Below are 18,365 nucleotides of genomic sequence, written 5' to 3' on the forward strand. Positions count from 1 at the left end.
AAAGGACTAAAACTGGATTTAACTTTCCTGTTCCCTTGCAGATTTTTTTACATTTTTAAAAACAGTGGTAGCAGTAAATCCAGTCTGATTTGACCTTTTGTCCATTTTTTTTTATTTTCCCAACCACTATATGCTATTCAAGATGTTTCAGTGATGATGAACCAAGCTTCCATTTAGAAAGGTCCTTTCTCAAGGTTTTTTTCTCTCAAAGATCTGCATTGTGCACATACAGGATGTTCTTGTTCTAACACCACCAGCAGCAGAAGCGGCAGTGTCTACAGCAGGGGCTCATTTGGAAACGAGGCTCGTTCAGCGCCATGTTGGGCCAAGCAGACAGAGGCTGATCTGTGATTGGCTGCTTAACAAACGACAACTTGGTCTCCAGAGGGGGTTTTTGTGGGCTGCTTCGCTGGTTCTCCACCTCAGCTTTGACACCCAAAAAAGCAGCCAGGTCCAGGTCCAGGCCAACGGCGCCTCCTCGGGGTACAGGAGTGTTCTGCCGACACTGAGGACAAGGGATCCACAACTGGACGGGGGGAAAAACGAGTCAGAAACATTCATTAGGCTTGAGATATTGATAAGTATTTCTGCTTTTTGGCTCATTATCATATTTGATTCTTTCCTTTAGGTACAGTGTAATTTACACTTTCAAATGTATACAGTTTGAACTTAAGTAAGGAATGACAACAGGATGCAAATCCACCTCTTGTAGGCAGTGGTGTGACTAGATTTCTTTATTATTTTGCACTGAGAGTGGTTCCTGGTTTGCTACTGATATTCTTTCAATTAACTAAAGAACAGGACAAAATATTGCTTTACTGATCACAACAAGAAATTAAATGTGTGCATAGTTTTAATAAACTAAATACTACACCTAAGCAACACATCATTTCATGCTTACAATTTATTGTTATTCAATATCCATGAAAACAAGTTATTTCCTGTAATCACTTACATTATAGCAGCTACAAACTGCTCTCTCTTTATCGCTCTTTTCAGATTTTAATAGGAAAAATGTCGCTTGTCCGAAAAGGCAAAATCTTTTGTCCTGAAGACTTTTCCTTCTCAAAGGAGTTTTTTCATTGTGGACACCTAATCATAAGGTTTGTATTTGTTTTTTAAACATCCCATTCCACATTTGCTGATATAATAACCGCCATTCTTCTAGGAAGATATTCCACTAGATTTTGTGTTTCACATTCAGCTCTAAGTGTATCAGCAAAGTCAGGCTCTGATGTAGGTGAGGTGAGGAGGCCTGGGGTGTAGTCAGCATGCACATTCATCCCAAAGGTTTTTCAGTAAGCTTGAGGGCAGAGCTCTATAGCAGGAGATCTTCCATGCCACCCCACAGATTTGGGTCTTCTAGTTTAAGTGAAGGGAAGATTTAATGCTACCATATCCACAGAAATCCTATGTGCCTCGACTTTTGTGAAAACAGTTTGGAGAAAGATCTTTTTTGTAGTTTTAAAATACTGTAAAATACTTTGTAAGAAGTCTACATGATGACATCATAAAATGTGGCCTGTGATCGCTGCCTACTCAGTATTTCATCCAGACTTGAAATCAGAACAGAAAATTGATCCGTATGGAAGAAGGTGGTGAAGGTGAGAAACCTGCAGGCTGCCAGCTTTTAAATAGGAGTCCAATGATTGATTAATAAATATTTGATTGCTGAATATTGTTCCCTAATTGCAGTAGCTGTTTATTGGAATAATGATTTTGCATACCATTGACACAATATATTATTACATTTATTATTAACAATCAAATGAATAATTAGTTAGAAACTAGCCATGAACGCAGGTACCATCAGTTGTTTTCTTATGAATGACTTGTTTGTCATTGAGTCGGTGTTGCTGCTGCAAAGCAGCTCTTCGTTACCAAACACCAAGTTACTAAATTAGGATACAATTATGAGTCTTTCACAAACGGTTAATCATTAAATTGTTGGTTACTTTAAAATTACCTTCATCTTAGAGATCACAGGGAAATGTGTGTGAATATTTGATCTGTTAACTGGTGGCATATGTCAGATTTATTTGGGGCGACTCGTCCAGAAAAAGCTGTTGCTATCAAACATTGTTTACTTAATCAACTGACTATGAAATAGGCCAATTGGTGGAAGTTTTGCGAAGACATTTTATGCTCCCTTGTAAAAGAAATTTTAATAGTTTATTAAATACACAGTTTTAAAATACATATATTATGTATCTTTGTCCAACTCTGCTAACACTAATATAAACCTTGCAACCAGAATTCCTATCAGAACCACTAAAAGATTTTTGCCATAGTATTATTCATCTTTCCACTTAATTTTTTTACTGTTCACCCAAAACCTTGCTTGTTTCTCTAATCAATTTCTCAAAGCAAAGCAATAACACAACAATTGTCGATCCCAACCTGCTCATTAATGACTGTATCTAGTCGTCTCAGGCAGTCCTGGCAGAAAGTATGGCCGCAGTAAAGCTTCCGTGGAAGCCTCTCTACCAGGTTGTAAGCACTGTAACAGATGATGCAGTCAAGCTTTCGACTGTCTCTCGAGGATTGGGCAGCTGCCACCTCATCATCCTCAGCTGGAGCCTCCGACACGGCGATCACGTCCTCCATCATCCTGCTGAAGGAATAGCTTGTTGTTCATGATAGAAAGTCCATTCAGACAGACTTACAAAGAATAAGACCTCCTGCTTCTTCATGGTCATTTGAATTTTATGTACCAGGTAAAAGCATGTTGGAAAAAAACAACATTTTTAGTTGTATTATATGCCATGGATTATAATTAATATTTTTTTATTTAAAATAATTTGGGGCAACTTCTTTGGTTTTAAATGTGCTTTATGAATAAAATTTAGTTTAAATTGATCTGCCTATCAGAACCTTCAGTTCACCACACACACTGTTTATGGCAACTAACTAATTACACTCTTACAATATGGTACAGTATGGTTTACCTCATAGAATAGCCAGCCAGTGTAGCAGGTCTGTTGTCATCCTTGAACTTGCAATATACAAAACAAAATACTCTAAGACAGCTCATATAATGGAACACCAACGCCATCGAATTTCATTGTCCTGTTATTGATAACAGTTATTGATTTTCCTACTTTACTGTACTTTCTATTGTCAGTTAAAACTTCTAATAAGCTGCTATAACTTTGTCCATACAAATCTATGTGTGTATCTAGTTTTTTGTATTTTAAGGGTTTCTACAGTAAGTAAAACAAATTTCCCAATGGTTGTATGACAGTTTGTTTCACCAAATCCACCAAAACACTATAAATGAAAGAAACAGAATAAAATGTGTTCAATTTTAATTAGACATACAGTTGAGTTACAAAAATAATTACAGTTTTCTGCTTTACATTCTTTACATACTAATCAAAAACCTTTAATTATTATTATGTTTGGTTTTTTTATTCAGCTTTGCCTATTAAAGCATACAATGATTTTTAGACAGACCACTGTCCACAAGTCTTTATGTGTTTTGTATATATATATATGTATATATATATATATATATATATATATATATATATATATATATATATATATATATATATATATATATATATATATATATATCCCATACATGTCCTATTACATTCTGCTATTTTGGTTCTATTCTATTTGGGTTCTATTTTGGATTGTGCATTTTCCCCCCTATATTTCTATAAAACTAAACAGATTTTGAGTTATTGATATTTTGTCTCATTTGACCAAAACATTTTTAAAGTTTAAGAAAACTCTGGCAGGAAAAAATAAATAAATAAATAAATATATATATATACATATCGATAGTTAAATGCACAATTGCATTTCACTGATGCATTAAAAATAAAACACTATATAACCTTTATATGCAGTCAGGCTTGTTGTTAATAAAGAACCATGATGATAATTACATTGTCTTCTTCTGTATTATGAATTAATATGTATTATGTTAATCAATATAGAACCTCATGAAAAAATGATTATTCATTGCTTTCAATGCATGATATTAATGAAATTAATTTAAAAATAATATTAGAATAGGGTCTGGTCTTACCAATCAGGATTTAAAGACTGTTTTGGGTTCTAATGTCACAGAGCCGTCAGCATGGACACAACTTTAGCTTCCACTATCGACCGTCTAGTCTTGCTTTCCTCATTAATCCTCATTGTGTCGTTTTTTTTTCCCAGCTGAAGATCGATCATCTGCATTCATACAAAGGCTTACAAACGCCCTCCCTGAAGCCACTACTATTAAGTCTGGCTCTGTCGTTGTTGTCTGTTCAAACCACTTTGGAGTCTTTAGCACAAAGGACAAACCGTGTGCTTCCTTACTGTTTAATATTTAAAGCCTATCTGTCATTGTGCACCTACACCTTACACACATGAGCGCGTACACACTCATATACACACAAACACAGATTTGAGTCTGTTATATTATTGTTTTGTTGGAAAGTATAGTAAAGCTGTGTTCCTTTTTTTATTCATTTCCATGAGCTACGTCAAGGCTACCCTTGATTTAATATTAATACTGGAACTTAACCAAATCCACTACTGTGCTTGTAATCACCATGGTTAGGAGAAGACCCATAAAACCCGATCCAATATCAGCTGGCAGGAGAGTAACACATGTCTGGTGGCTTATGTATCAGCTTTCTAAAGTAGGTGAAAAGCCAGCTCATGTTACAGCAATGAGGCTGCAAATGCTGTTCTCTCTGTAAGCTGCTCTGTTCCAGGATCAGCCATGATTCTAAAACTTAGACTAAAACACCTGTATAGATACCTGACCAGAGATCAGTTTGGTCGGGAAGGAAAATGTAAGCCTGAAGGTCTATCACCTTACAAGCACCACAATAAAGGCCTTGGAAACTTGACCTTCATTGGCTGTGGCCTATGGGCCATGTTTCAGTCTGAAGAAATGGTGACTGAGCCCTAGTTCCTTTAAAGTCTACATCTTTTACAATGAAAGCACATTTTGCCTATAACTGCCTCCAAAATGTTGATGGCAAAATGCTGTTGGTTTTGTTTTTGTCTGCTTGAATAATTAGATTTCTCTGGAAATAATCAATTCATCAACAATCCTTCTTTTGAACCATAATAAAGATAGAATCTAAGAAAAATCTCAGCCATTTTCAGTGGTGGATGAAACAATGAAACAAACCATGTCGTTGAGTAAAAGTAGAGATTTACTCAGGAAAATATGACTGAAATATAAAAAGTGTCCCTTTTCACTTGAGTAAAACTACAGACGTTTTTGCCTTCAAATGTACTTAAGTTTTCAAAGTACTACGATTTATTATAGTATAATGTTCCTATTATAATTTTTTGTCACATGACTCTGCTTATTTAACTCAGTTTATGTGAAAAGACTAATGTTTCTCTCAACACACAGATCTATTAATAGAATGATATTAATGAGTCAAACACTAATTGATTTCTATTACAATTATCATGAGCCCAAATCCTTCTTTTCAACTACTTCAAAAAAATCATGCAAACAAGGTGATGTGTTGTAGCGATTTCGAGTCTGGAGTTTCAAGTTCCATCATTTCTCTCAAAATGTTTTGCTTGCTGTTGAACTGACGCTGAACTGTATGTTCGTGCTACTAGCTGGTGTTGGATCTGTGATGATCACAAATGTTGAGCTATTTTATTAGTTGCTCGGTAGCTCCTAGTTTTATAACCATAAAGACTGTATAAGACTGTAGAAAGAACATTACTTATAATCACACACTCCAGTGCTCATGTTAGTTCTCACTCTTCAATGTTCTGTATTGTTGAAAGATTTATGATCAAACTCTTGATGTTACCCAAATGAGGACGGGTTCCTCTTTTGAGTCTGGTTCCTCTCAAGATTTCTTCCTCATAACATCTGAGGGAGTTTTTCCTTGCCACAGTTGCCATGGCTGCTCATCAGGGATAAATAAACACCATTCACCTTAACTGTTGATTTCTGTAAAGCTGCTTTGAGACAATGTCTGTTGTAATAAGTGCTATAGAAATAAACTTGACCTGACTTGACTTGACATAGATACCACCAAGTGCCAATCAAAACCAGTTCAAACCGCTTAAACCCGATTGGTGGCTTGTTAACAACTGATTTCCCACATTGTAGTTGAGTAAAAAGTAAGATATCTGACTTTAAAATGTAGTAAAATTAAAGTAAAAGCCCGTAAACGGAAACACATGAGTAAAATACAAATACTTAAAGCTACTTAAGTACAGTAACGAATTACATTTACTTCCCAACATGGGAATATTTTTTAAGGTTTCTTTTCGGACAAGCTGCATTTTGCTCATAAATGAGTAACTTATTTAATAATTGCAATCAACAATAATAGTAATTTCTTTAGCATTACATTTTCTAATTCAGAAAATAGTAAGGATATGTGTATATATGTAAAGATAACTGACATGCGTAAATGCCTGACCACATCAAGAACTTTTTTCACATTTTTTTCTTAATTTTTGGTCACAAAATCATTACAAAATGAATGAAAAGAATGACACTTTTTTTTTAAATAATCTAAACGATTTGCCAATGTTTTAAGCGTGAGATGTTAAATAGATTTACACATTAACATACTTTTTCATTAAGTATTTTAATAATTTTATTGCTACTTGGGGTAAAATATATATCGGACATGCACATACGCTGTTGTGTATTTATATTAAACATGTCCTTTATCCTTATTTTACATACATATTGTAAAATACTAATAGCACCCCAATTTCATCAATTTCTCCCACCATGTTGGATTAAACATCCCTGTCCAAAATGGCGTCCTAAATGATGACGTAATTAAGGGGCGGGACTGTGGGGCATGATCGCCCAGTTATACATACTGTAGGTTATAAAAATGTATCATTACCTCATAACAATTGAATAAATCTGTTATAAGGAATTCTTTCAATATAAAAATGTTTCACTAATGCCACGTTATGGCAGTGGTTACTACAATTATTAATAAAATACAATTTAAATAAATTTTCTATGTTTTTATATGCAATTCCACTTTCAACCACTCGATGGAAGCAGAGAGGCGCTGTAGGCCACTGAACCTGTGAATAAACCCTTTGGATTATCTGATTAGAAATTAAAGTGTAATAATTATATATATATATATATATATATATATATATATATATATATATATATATATATATATATATATATATATATATATAGTTTTTAAATGATTATATAATAATATATTTGGATTATATTTAGCAATATAATACATGTAAATATTTTTATAAATTTGAAGAAAGATTAAATAAATAACATGCTTTATTTAAGGATAATTACAATAGAAATAAACAATAAATATGTGTCAGTTATATCCTATAAGTAATGTAAAAATCGGAAATTCCCAGCAGAACCTGTTAGCTACTACATATCCTTTCATCAGCATTTTTAAATTGAACAAACATCCTAATCACTGAATGTAGCCCAATTTGAAATTCTATTGACCATAAAACATGTGAATCTTATGAATTATTTTCAGAATCAACCAGGTTTGCTTAATGTCCTTACACACCGCACATAACAGGTACAGTTCATTACTTAATTGCATAATGCATTTTGTATTTGTGTCTTCGTTCATTGTGCTCTTGTAAAATCATTTCCTCATTTTTATCGACCATAAAATGATGGTGTACGTTAGTCTCATTCAAGTAAGAGGATTTTAAATATTTCTTGGCCTGCCACAATCAGGACCGAGCACGACCACATGATTTGAAATTATAATCCCTCCCTCAGAAAGCACGACGTGACTCACTGTGACACTGATTGTTTCCTTGATTCCACACAATGACATTGGCCTTTCAGTGAGAATTAGTTGATCAGATTGGTTTCCATGATACATTGTTTAGGTCTTATTGGAAATATTTGTAAGTTAAATCACTTTATGTGAACTATTTATGCCTCAAGCACACACACACACACACACACACACACACACACACACACACACACACACACACACACACACACACACACACACACACACACACACGCATCAAACAGTGACCACTGAGCTGTAGCACTTAACCTTTCATTGTCCTTTGCCTCTTGTGTTTGCTCGTTTGGCCGTCGCCATGACAACCTCTTTGCTTTAAAGAGCACCTCCAGCTCTTTCAAGTCTTTCTATCAAAAACACACAGCATGCACACTGAGCCCAACATCTGCCCCTGTACAATACTGCGATAATCAGCAAGCATCAGATAAAGGCAGTTCTCTTTCCAACAAAGCCGTTCGTACCGGTTTACCTCACCTTATTTTTTAATTCTATTTAATTTCTTCTATACAGAATGAAAGTCGTTTATGACTCAAGCATCTACTTTGAAATCTATTTGCGAATAAACTCTTAGAAACCCCATTGGTTTGCTTTTCTATAGGAACCTTAAACGTTTCTATGTAGAATCCTACTACAAAGTTCTTTATCAGAAAATTACCTTATAGAAACCATTTTCAGATTAAATGAATTATTCATTTATCTTTACAAACCGCTTGAACCTGGTCAGGATCAAGGTGATTTCCAAGCCTCAGATATTAATAGTTAAATATTTATATCAAATTATGAGAATTGCTTTCAGAATGAAATACATTCTGTTTTTGTTTTGTTTTTACTTGAGCTATGTGTTGGAATGTTTCCTGATGCCCACACATGCCTTTAGACTGAGTTATGAGATGCGGTGAGGTGATTTAGAAACTGGTGTACTTTGTTACATGCTAGAGAATGCCTGAATAATCCAATCTGGCTTTTTTGCAGAGGTGCCAAATAAACATTTTTATCTTGCTTTTTTTATCTGTTAAATGCTGATTTTAAAACTTTTTAAACTTCTTTTTTCACCGCAATTCTGACATTGTCACAGGATTTCACTGCTGGTTCTGATCTTGGTGGAGATCCCTAAGAAGGACATCCTAGGGTCATCCTTAAAGGCTTTCACTTCATCGTGAGTGGATCTAATTGGCTCCAGCCCTTGAGGACTGCATTGTTCAACCCAGTAATTCATCTACTCATTTACATTTATGGCATTTGGTAGATGCTCTTATGCAGAGAGACATACAGTTATCCAATTTGTATACAAAAATGAGATAAAAAATTAATACAAATGAGCAGCTATGGGATTACGGGCCTTGTTCAGGGGCCCATGAGTGGCAGCTTTGTTTGGCTGGGATTTGAACTCACAACATTTGGAGCCGGAGTCCACTGCCTTAACCACTCAGCTATGACCCCATCTGTTTAAATAGCTGAATGTAGAATTAATGAAGAATCAGGCACAGGAGTGTTACTGTGTAGTGATACCGCTTTAGTCAAATCTACTGTAGAGTAACAGAACAAAACCTATTCCAGATCACTGTTACATTTTGAACTTTCAAAGTGTCCTCAGGCAATAATGCTGCCACCGCCATGTTTCTCTACAGGGATGGTATTAACTACGATACATTAGGTTATGCACCACACATACTTACAACCTAAATCAAGCAATATTTTCAGCTTTTGGTTTTTGTGATACACACAAATCTGGTCAATTCTAGCAGGTGTATAATTTTTTGCAATTTTCCGCTCTAACTTGAACTTGAAGGCCTAAACCTGTTCCAGCATGACAATGTCCCTGTGTACAAACCTTTCATGGGAAGATCTTGAGTGGCCTGCTATACAGCTTCGACCTCAACCCTACTGAACACCTTTGGGATGAATTAGAACGCTGACTCACATCAGTACCTGACTTTACTAACACCTTTGAGGCTGAATGAGAACAAATCTCCTGAAATGCATTCCTAAATCTGGTGGAACATCTGCGAAGAAGAGTTGAGGTTCTTATAACAATAAATTGGGTATAAATGTGGAATTAAAATCCCATACCAATCTTATGATATAATTATGATATTATATAAAATCTGATATACAAAATCAAACAATGATTTACAGCGATTACTACTGGTTACATAATCAAAAAATAGACATAATACTGAATTCAGGTTACTAGCACACCCTTCAGTGATCATCAATGAGAGCTGTGTTTACCCTCAGCACTGTGGAATGTCGTCTTCCAACAGGAATGTGTAACAACCAGTATGTGTACATTGATTGCATGAAGTTGTTTCAGGAGACACTGTTGCAACAACACAATTCCTCTCTTCACAATTCACTATGGTGGATGTGGGAACACCCCCTCAGCTCTCATTCTTTTTTTTTGAATAGGGTTGATATTTTACCAGAGGCTTTACCTTTGCCTCCAACGATACCCTTTATACCATCCAGAACAAACAGTAAAGAAGACATAGCATAAACAAATGGCAATTACGTACCATATGACATATTTTGACTATACCGTTTTCATGTTTTTAACACGTCGAAATCAATGGTATCAACAGAAGTGCAGTTTTTTTCAGTCAGATCTTTAGTATGAATACAACAGTATGCAACAACACCTGAAATAATGAATGATTTAAGGTACATAAGTGGTACATAAGTACCAGTAATGTAAGCTGATGAAATGTACACCATGTGCACCTGTGCAGGCAAACGATGACACATTAAAGGTACAAAGCCATTCCCTCAGTAAAACCAGTACCATTTAGTTCGGCGTAATCACTTTCCGAGAGCACATTGCAGCATTTGTTTTACCTGCAAATAAACATTCCACAGGTGTGACGTGAGGAAAAGTCAAGTTTTGTAGGTGGGGTAGTTTCAGTGGCAACATAGGCAAACACACTCACTCTCACACACACACACACAATAGCTTTACATATGGAATGTTTTTTTCGTATATGGCTGCAAGGCAGGTAGTTAAACATACACACTGTTCAAATAGAAATTTGAGATAACTCTATTTAGATTACAATAGAAAAATCTCTCTGAGCCTGCAGCAAATCTATTCAAACTTCTACATGAATTGTACAAGCCCATTAGTGTGACACAATATTCAGATCTACTGTTTTTATGTCCTGTTTGTGCCGTCCTGACTGTTTCAGAAGCACCTGTTCCTACACTTATATAATAGGTATTGCATTCATGTCATGAAAAATACACCTGTATCTGGGAAAAGGCGGAAGAGACATTCCTGAGTTGACCCCACCCTTTCTCTTTCTCTCTCTCTCTCTCTCCCTCTCTCACACACACATACATACACAGCTCTGCTGCTTTGCTTGGACACCCAGGGGTGGGGTTACAGACACACTCTTCCAAGCAGAAGCTGATATTCACTTAAACAGCGACCTCAACACAGCTCTGACTCCTCAGGTATGTCGCATTAAGCTTCAGGAACTGGAAAGGCTCGCATTCAGCTCACCCTACAGTGAGACCATCTGCTCAGGGAGTTGGAAAACACCTTCACCACCATTACTCTTTACTCTAATACACGTCTGCACAGGTAGGAACTTTTTGTTCTGATTTGTGGGCTGTTTTAGAGGTCAGCACTTTTTTTTTTTCCAGACTGTGTGCAAATCACTGGCAAGGAAATATGGTTCTTTTTTAAATGGACTTAGATTAAACTAGAAAAATTTGGACGTTTATGAGGAATGAATATACACAGTAAAAGAAACAGATGTTTATCCATACGTGGAACACTGAGCAGTCGCATGTTATTGCTATTACAGTGCAAAAGTTTGCATGGCTTTTGAATTAGAACAATTTGGATGAATTGTGGGTCAGGCAATAAGACAACCATTCAAAATAATAACAATAATAACATAATTTAAGAGAAATTCAAAGAGATTAAAAAGAAATGTAAAGTAAAAAAAAAAAAAAGAAACCTACGGTAAGATGTCAGTTTTGATATTAGATTTATTTTGGGATGAGATTTCATAAAGTTAACTTTATTAATAAAAGATTAACTGGTTGTCAGATGAAGACTTTTTTCTTCCATTTAGAAAGGGTGATACAAACTTTTAATCGTATATCATTTCGATTTCTTTCCAATACGTTTATGTCAATGTTTGATTAGGGATGTGCAAACTTTTGCCCAATTTTAAATTCAATAACACACTAATAAGGGTTAATTATGATTTTACTATTTCTTTTCCACAGATATAAAATCACCTGGGACCCTCTTAAAGATCATCAACCAATCCGTCACCTATTATGGCTTACTAAGTGGGGAAACTTCACCCTGATTAGAAATTGCATTGCCTTCCTTGACGTGATTTAAAAATCATGAATTTGACGTTGGACAACCCTTACGGCGACGTCAGCATCCCCAGAGCCAAGCTGCGCTCGTATGATGACTCCAACACCATCATTATCAACCCGATGACTTTGGAGAGTTCGTACAATGGGAACATGTCCCAAAACCCGTATGGCAGTTTCAAAGCCCAAGGAGCGGACGCTCCGTCTGGGGTTCCTGTCTACGGACAGGTTAAAGACAGCAACCTGAAAGGGTACACTATCAAAGAGGATGAGGAGCAGGTGAGCCGGTGCTATGCTTGCTGTTGCCGCTGTCGTAGGAAGAAGTGAGAACTTTTGGAGGACTTTGATTTGTATTTGAAAGAGGAATTGCCTTCTATAAGCTGCTAGTTAAATTACTGACAAACGAAAACGTACGTCTTCCCAAGTGACCGCTGGATATTTGATAAAAACTGGGATATTAAAACAATGGTTTTGAGTTGCAAATGGAGCAGTGTTAACATTATATGATGTATATTTGAGCGAAAAGTTGTCTTGAACTTCTCGATGTGCCTGATGCCTTTTCTCTGTCCTAAATGAGTATGATGGCATATCGACAATCATTTATTTTTGAGTCAGCCAGTTTCAGCAAGCTTGATTACAAGCGTTGTTGGAATTTAAATCCTTTTTTACTCTATTCAGGTTTGTGCGCAGAGATCCCTCAGGGCTCAATTCCGAGACCATTCTTCTTCATCTTTGGGTCTATGCTTCTTTGTGTATTAGTAGAGGAATGAGACCAGGTTTCAGGTCAACCACGCCCTGCAGGATAGCACCATTTTCCCCCCAGTTTTACCTGCATGCTAGGGTGCATACGAATGCAGATTTGGTTAGGGATAAAGATCAGAACACACACTGTTCTTTAAACATCACAACCTCAATTGGTGAACAATGCAGAGAATGTCCAATTTAAACTGGAAACTTGGAATTAACTTGGATACAAACGATGAAAATGTTCCGAATGTTGAATATTTAGGATTGGGGATTCTGAAAATTTCCAGGTCACTTTTTAAACGTAAGCAAATTTCTGACACCATGTATGATCAATCCTTTTGTACAAAAAGTTTTTTTCAATGTTCTTGTTCTTCCAATGAAGAACAAGTTCAGGTGACATCCAAATGGACTTAATCAAATTCATGTACATATTTCCGATGTAAAGATTCTACTTTTTGCTCTGTTGTGGATATTATGGAACTGTACTTAATTAGAAAAGAATGCAAAGAAAACATTTGCACTAGTGCTCCTGAGAACTCACTGAAATGGTTATGAAGGTGTCATGACAAAGAAGAAATAAGGCAAATACTCTGCCTCATGACTTAAACAGGAAATAAGAGATGACAGGTACAGGAACATCCTAGGAAACCTTGGACTATGTTTATGTAAAAGCAAAATATATATTTAATTTCTTGTAAATTAACGCCACTACCATCATCTGTATTTCCGTTCCGGCCATGTTTACAACGTACACAGGGAGTTTTTAATGTCAACACCTAGTTACAACTGCTTGTGAATCATATATATATATATATATATATATATATATATATATACGCATATCTGCTTTCCACCTGCAGGGACAAAGAACGTTTGAAAAAGACTTGAAAAAATTATCAAATGAAGAATGTGTGTAGTAAATGCGTTTATAATTTTGGTGGGATGGGCAAGTGTCCTTATATTTAATTATTAGCCTCTTATATTAGTAGGCTAGCTATGTTTAAAGCTTTGTTCTCCAACATTTTCTTGCTGTTCGGGTTATTTAGATATACATAATTAAATATCTTTAATATCTTAAATCTGAAATGAATTTTTTTTTTATATGAACTATGGATGTATTAAAGGTAGAAACTGCTGAACCAGGAGCTTTTCTTCGTCTTCGAGGATTACGCTACGCTTGCTAGCAACCTGATGTTAAGACTATAACGCGCTAAAGCTCTGCTAACAACACAGGTTGTCATATAGATGTTTCTAAATTGAGAAGAAGCTTAGCTCAAGCATCGATAGACACAAAGATTAAAACCTGAAGGAAACTGGCAGCAGTGGAACCGGTTTGGAAACAGATGAGGGAGCGGCTGCGTTTCCTGGAATGAAATGCACGAACACTAAACCGACTGGTTTTAATTCTGACCCGGCGAATCCTGCGTTCATCGTCACATACTAACCGTGGAGCATCAAAGGACGAAACCATCCTGAATGACTTTTTTTTACAATTCTCATTTAAATCCCTACAATTAACCTACAATCTTCAATTGTATAAGATTTATTTAAAGTAAAATCATTCCATTGATTGGTTCACATTTAGATTAGCATAATGCCATTTGGTTATTTTTGCTAGTGAGATTTCCACCAGGGCTTTATTATTTTATTCTGTCACCCTCTCTCTTTTCATCAGTCAGTAAATCTCCAACCAAAAGATTTTTGTGAAAAAAGCTTTGCGTTTCATGCTGTAACTGAAACCTTAAAATTTTCACTTTGAGATCTCATCCACATGATGCTAATCATCACCCAGAAATGTTAATTATAGACATTACTGGGTTCAGTGTTTGAGATTGTTGAATTTTTTCCCCACTCCTATTAAATGTTGTCGTAACTGCAGTGGTGGATGAAGTACATAAACGATGTACTTGAGTTACAGTAGAGAAACGCTCGGAAAAATATTACTCCCTTTAAACTTTTACTTAAGTAAAAGCACATAATTATTTGCCTTCAAATGTACTTAAGTATCCAAAATTTTGGCTCTAATGTTCTGATAATCATTTTTGTCACAGAACTCTTTCCTTAATCAACTCTGTTTATGTAAAAAGACTCTAATGTTACTCCACTACACACATTAATTAAACACTATTTACATGATCTTGAGCAAGGCCCTTAACCCTCTATGCTCCGGGGGTCCCTTACGAGGGAAATATCAAGGTCCGTGACGTCGGAGTGACGTGGGGCCGCCTTCCCGTGGGCTCACCACCTGCAGGAGGGACCGTAAGGGACGGTGCTGTGAGGATTGGGCAGCAGTCGAAGCCTGATTAGACTGCTGCCCCTGCGACCCGAATTACGGATTAAGCAGGAGAAAATGAATGAATGAATGAATTACATGATCTTTTTCTTCTTTCGGCTGCTCCCATTAGGGGTCGCCACAGCGGAACATCCGTCTCCATACCACCCTGTCCTCTACATCTGCCTCTTTCACACCAACTACCTGCATGTCTTCTCTCACCACATCCATGAACCTCCTCCTTGGCCTTCCTCTTTTCTCCTACCTGGTGGCTCCATCCTTAGCATTCTCCTACCAATATAATTCATGCCTCTCCTCTGCACATGTCCAAACCATCTCAATCTCGCCTCCCTCACCTTGTCACCAAAACATCCTACATGGGCTGTCCCTCTAATAAACTCATTTCTAACACTATTTACATTATCATGAGCCCAAAACCTTCTTTTCAACTACTTCAAGAAAATCGTGCAAATAAGGCCACGGGTGTTTTGGAAAATTAGACTTGGGAGTTTCTTTCATCAACTGTATGTTGGTGAAAAGTAGATACCACCAAGCGGCAATCTGAACAAGGTTTAAAACAGGGCATGTGCTCAACCTTGTTGGTGGTTTGATATGTGCTTGAACGGTTACATTTTTTCCCAACTCATGCATAAAAAGAAATAACTGATTTTGCAAAATGTAGTTGAGTTAAAAGTAAGAAATTTGAAATATTAGTTAAAGTACTTGAATACAGTAACGAATTACATTTTCTTCATTACTGTCTGCCACTGCGTAACTATAACAATTACGGCTAAAAATGCCAATTTTTAAGCAACAAAAATACTTGTTGCTTAAAAATACTTAACATCCATCAGGGTGAACTAGTCATTTAATGACATTTTCCCACTGGATCAGGGTCACAAGATTGCCATTAATGGTGTATAAAGAGCTTCTCAAGACACCTTTCCTCTCCAAATGTGTAGACTTTACTAGTATTAAAGACATCTGCTAGATGTTTTGCATTTTCTCTCATAAATTCCAGTTCCTTGTTTACTGATATAGTAGACAATCCCATCACACACACAGATTCATTTGATGATATTGTACCTCAGCATTAGTTTGGACATTCTATAGAAATGGCCAAGATTCCAGTAAAGATGAACTTCTTGCTTTTGCCTTTCCCGAAACCAGCGACCAGGAATCCCAATGTGAACCTTGGTACGAATTCATATGCACCCTTCCCTTTTGTTCCAGTTTCTAATAATACACTAATGCTTTTCCAGATGACTGGAGTTTTCCTTTGGTAAACAGAATTGTTATTTTAAAGACCCAGTCTATAATTAAACATGCGGGTTCATGCTTTTGCCGATTAAATAAGTTTAAATCCTGATTATTTGATTAAACATTAACATTTAAAAACTTTAGCTAGTCATTAAACCATGGCATTTTTTCCCCCAAAGAAACCATTCGAAGTATGAAAAAGACAACACAAACATTTTTTTTTAAAAACAAATTTGCCAAAATGTTTACTAACGGCACGTATTCTTACATTTTCATCTACTGTACTTAAAATGTATGCAGAGTTAGAGTTCAATTATTCAAGTATTTTACATACAAATTGGCATGCAGTACAGTAGTGCAATACTGTGTCAATCTGCCACTCTAACACTGTAATAAACAAGTAGTAAACAGATATTAAACATATTAAACATGTAATAAACAAATCAAGCCGAGATGATAACATTTCTTGGACAAGTTTTTCCTCATCGGTTTAATAATAGACGTTTAGTAGGGGAAATTCAGACTTCAAGAAGCAATTAAAGGCATTTCGGGTCTGACGGTGTGTTCACACCAGCAGCGACAAGATGCTGAAAGCCAAAAGGAAGTCAGCCGTATTGGACGAGTGCTGGTGATTTCCAGCGATGCGACCATTGCCCTTTGCACACACTAACAAGTCACAAGCCTACAATATCATTCAAAGACTTTCTGAATTCTGTGTAAAACCTATGTGGTGACAAATCGAAAAGATTGGCTCAAATATTCCTCTGACTCATCCTACGGAGGTTTGTTCAGCTCCCCACAAGCTAGCAATTAACACGAGTGAATTAACATATCTTCTAGCATGAATTTATAGCAAGATTTACTTCAGAACGATGTGGAAATAATTTTTTATTTAGCTATAATGATTTATGATGACCCCTGATGCTCACCTACAAAGCAAAGAAATGGACCAGTACCCCTCTACCTCAAAGCACTTATATTACCCCCACACTGCTCCTCAAATTCAACTGCACTGGTCCCACCATCTCTCAGGTATAAAAAAAAGCCATGCTTCAGAAATCTACTCTGTTCTGGCACACGTAAAAGCTTCAAACAATTTCTAGACCTACATCTTCCAGAAGTACTTTAATTACCAAAGAAAAAAAAAAAAAAATATATATATATATATATATATATATATATATATATATATATATATATATATATATATATATATTTATAGAAATTAGCATTCTAACTACATTTCCTCCAAATTAAGTTTTTAGACTGATAGTATTCTTAGTCTCTGTCCTAATGAACAAGGAAATTTTTTTTTAAAGCACCTTTCGAAGTCACTCAGGATGATTTTGATCACCAAAAATGGAAATGGAAATATGAAAAGAAACAATCCGTGATCAGCAGTGGTGGAAACAGTACATAAACCCTGTAGTTGAGTTAAAGCAGAGATCAACTCGGTAAAATATGACTCCAGGAAAATTAAAAGTGCTCCCGTTATATTTTGACTTGAGTGCAAGTATTTGCCTTCAGATCAACTCAAGAATCCAAAGTACTCCGATTTATTACGGATATAATGTTCCTATAAAGTAATTTTTCTCACAAGACTCTTTGCTTAACGAACTCAGTTTAGAGAAAAGACTCAGCACACTGATCTATTATTAGAATGATATTAATCGTTTAAAAAGAATTGTGCAAACGAGGCCATGATGTGGCGAGTTCGAGTCAGGAGATTCTTCCATCATTTATTCCTCTCTAAATGTTCTGCTTGCTGTTGAACTGACGCTGAACTGTATGTTGGTGCTACGTAGAAACCACCAAGCGCCAATCAAAACAAGTTCTACCCGGATGATGATGTGTAAAAAATACGATATTTGACTTTGAAATGTAGCGACGTTAAAGTCTCCACAAATGGAATTACTTTAGTAAAGTACAGATACATGAAAAAGATACATGAATTACACTCCGTT

General features: G+C 36.0%; 1 protein-coding gene and 1 long non-coding RNA gene across 2 annotated transcripts; one reads left to right on the forward strand and one right to left on the reverse strand.

Annotated features, from left to right (window-relative positions):
- Window positions 1-51: 51 nt before the first annotated feature.
- Window positions 52-4,355, reverse strand: rnf224 (ring finger protein 224). The gene is made up of 3 exons (XM_083531171.1): window positions 4,043-4,355; window positions 2,401-2,614; window positions 52-526 (listed from the first exon to the last, which is right to left on the reverse strand). Exons 2-3 carry the CDS (start codon window positions 2,608-2,610, stop codon window positions 245-247), a joined length of 492 nt encoding a protein of 163 aa, XP_083387297.1. The 5' UTR covers window positions 2,611-2,614; window positions 4,043-4,355; the 3' UTR covers window positions 52-244.
- A 6,699-nt stretch (window positions 4,356-11,054) lies between these two features.
- Window positions 11,055-14,012, forward strand: LOC310720495. Its single transcript, XR_014531750.1, has 2 exons — window positions 11,055-11,367; window positions 12,024-14,012. It is a non-coding gene; the product is annotated as an uncharacterized lncRNA (long non-coding RNA).
- The last annotated feature ends 4,353 nt before the right edge of the window (window positions 14,013-18,365 follow it).

Source organism: Silurus aristotelis, assembly GCF_946808225.1.
Source record: "Silurus aristotelis genome assembly, chromosome: 26".
NCBI classification, from domain to species: domain Eukaryota; kingdom Metazoa; phylum Chordata; class Actinopteri; order Siluriformes; family Siluridae; genus Silurus; species Silurus aristotelis.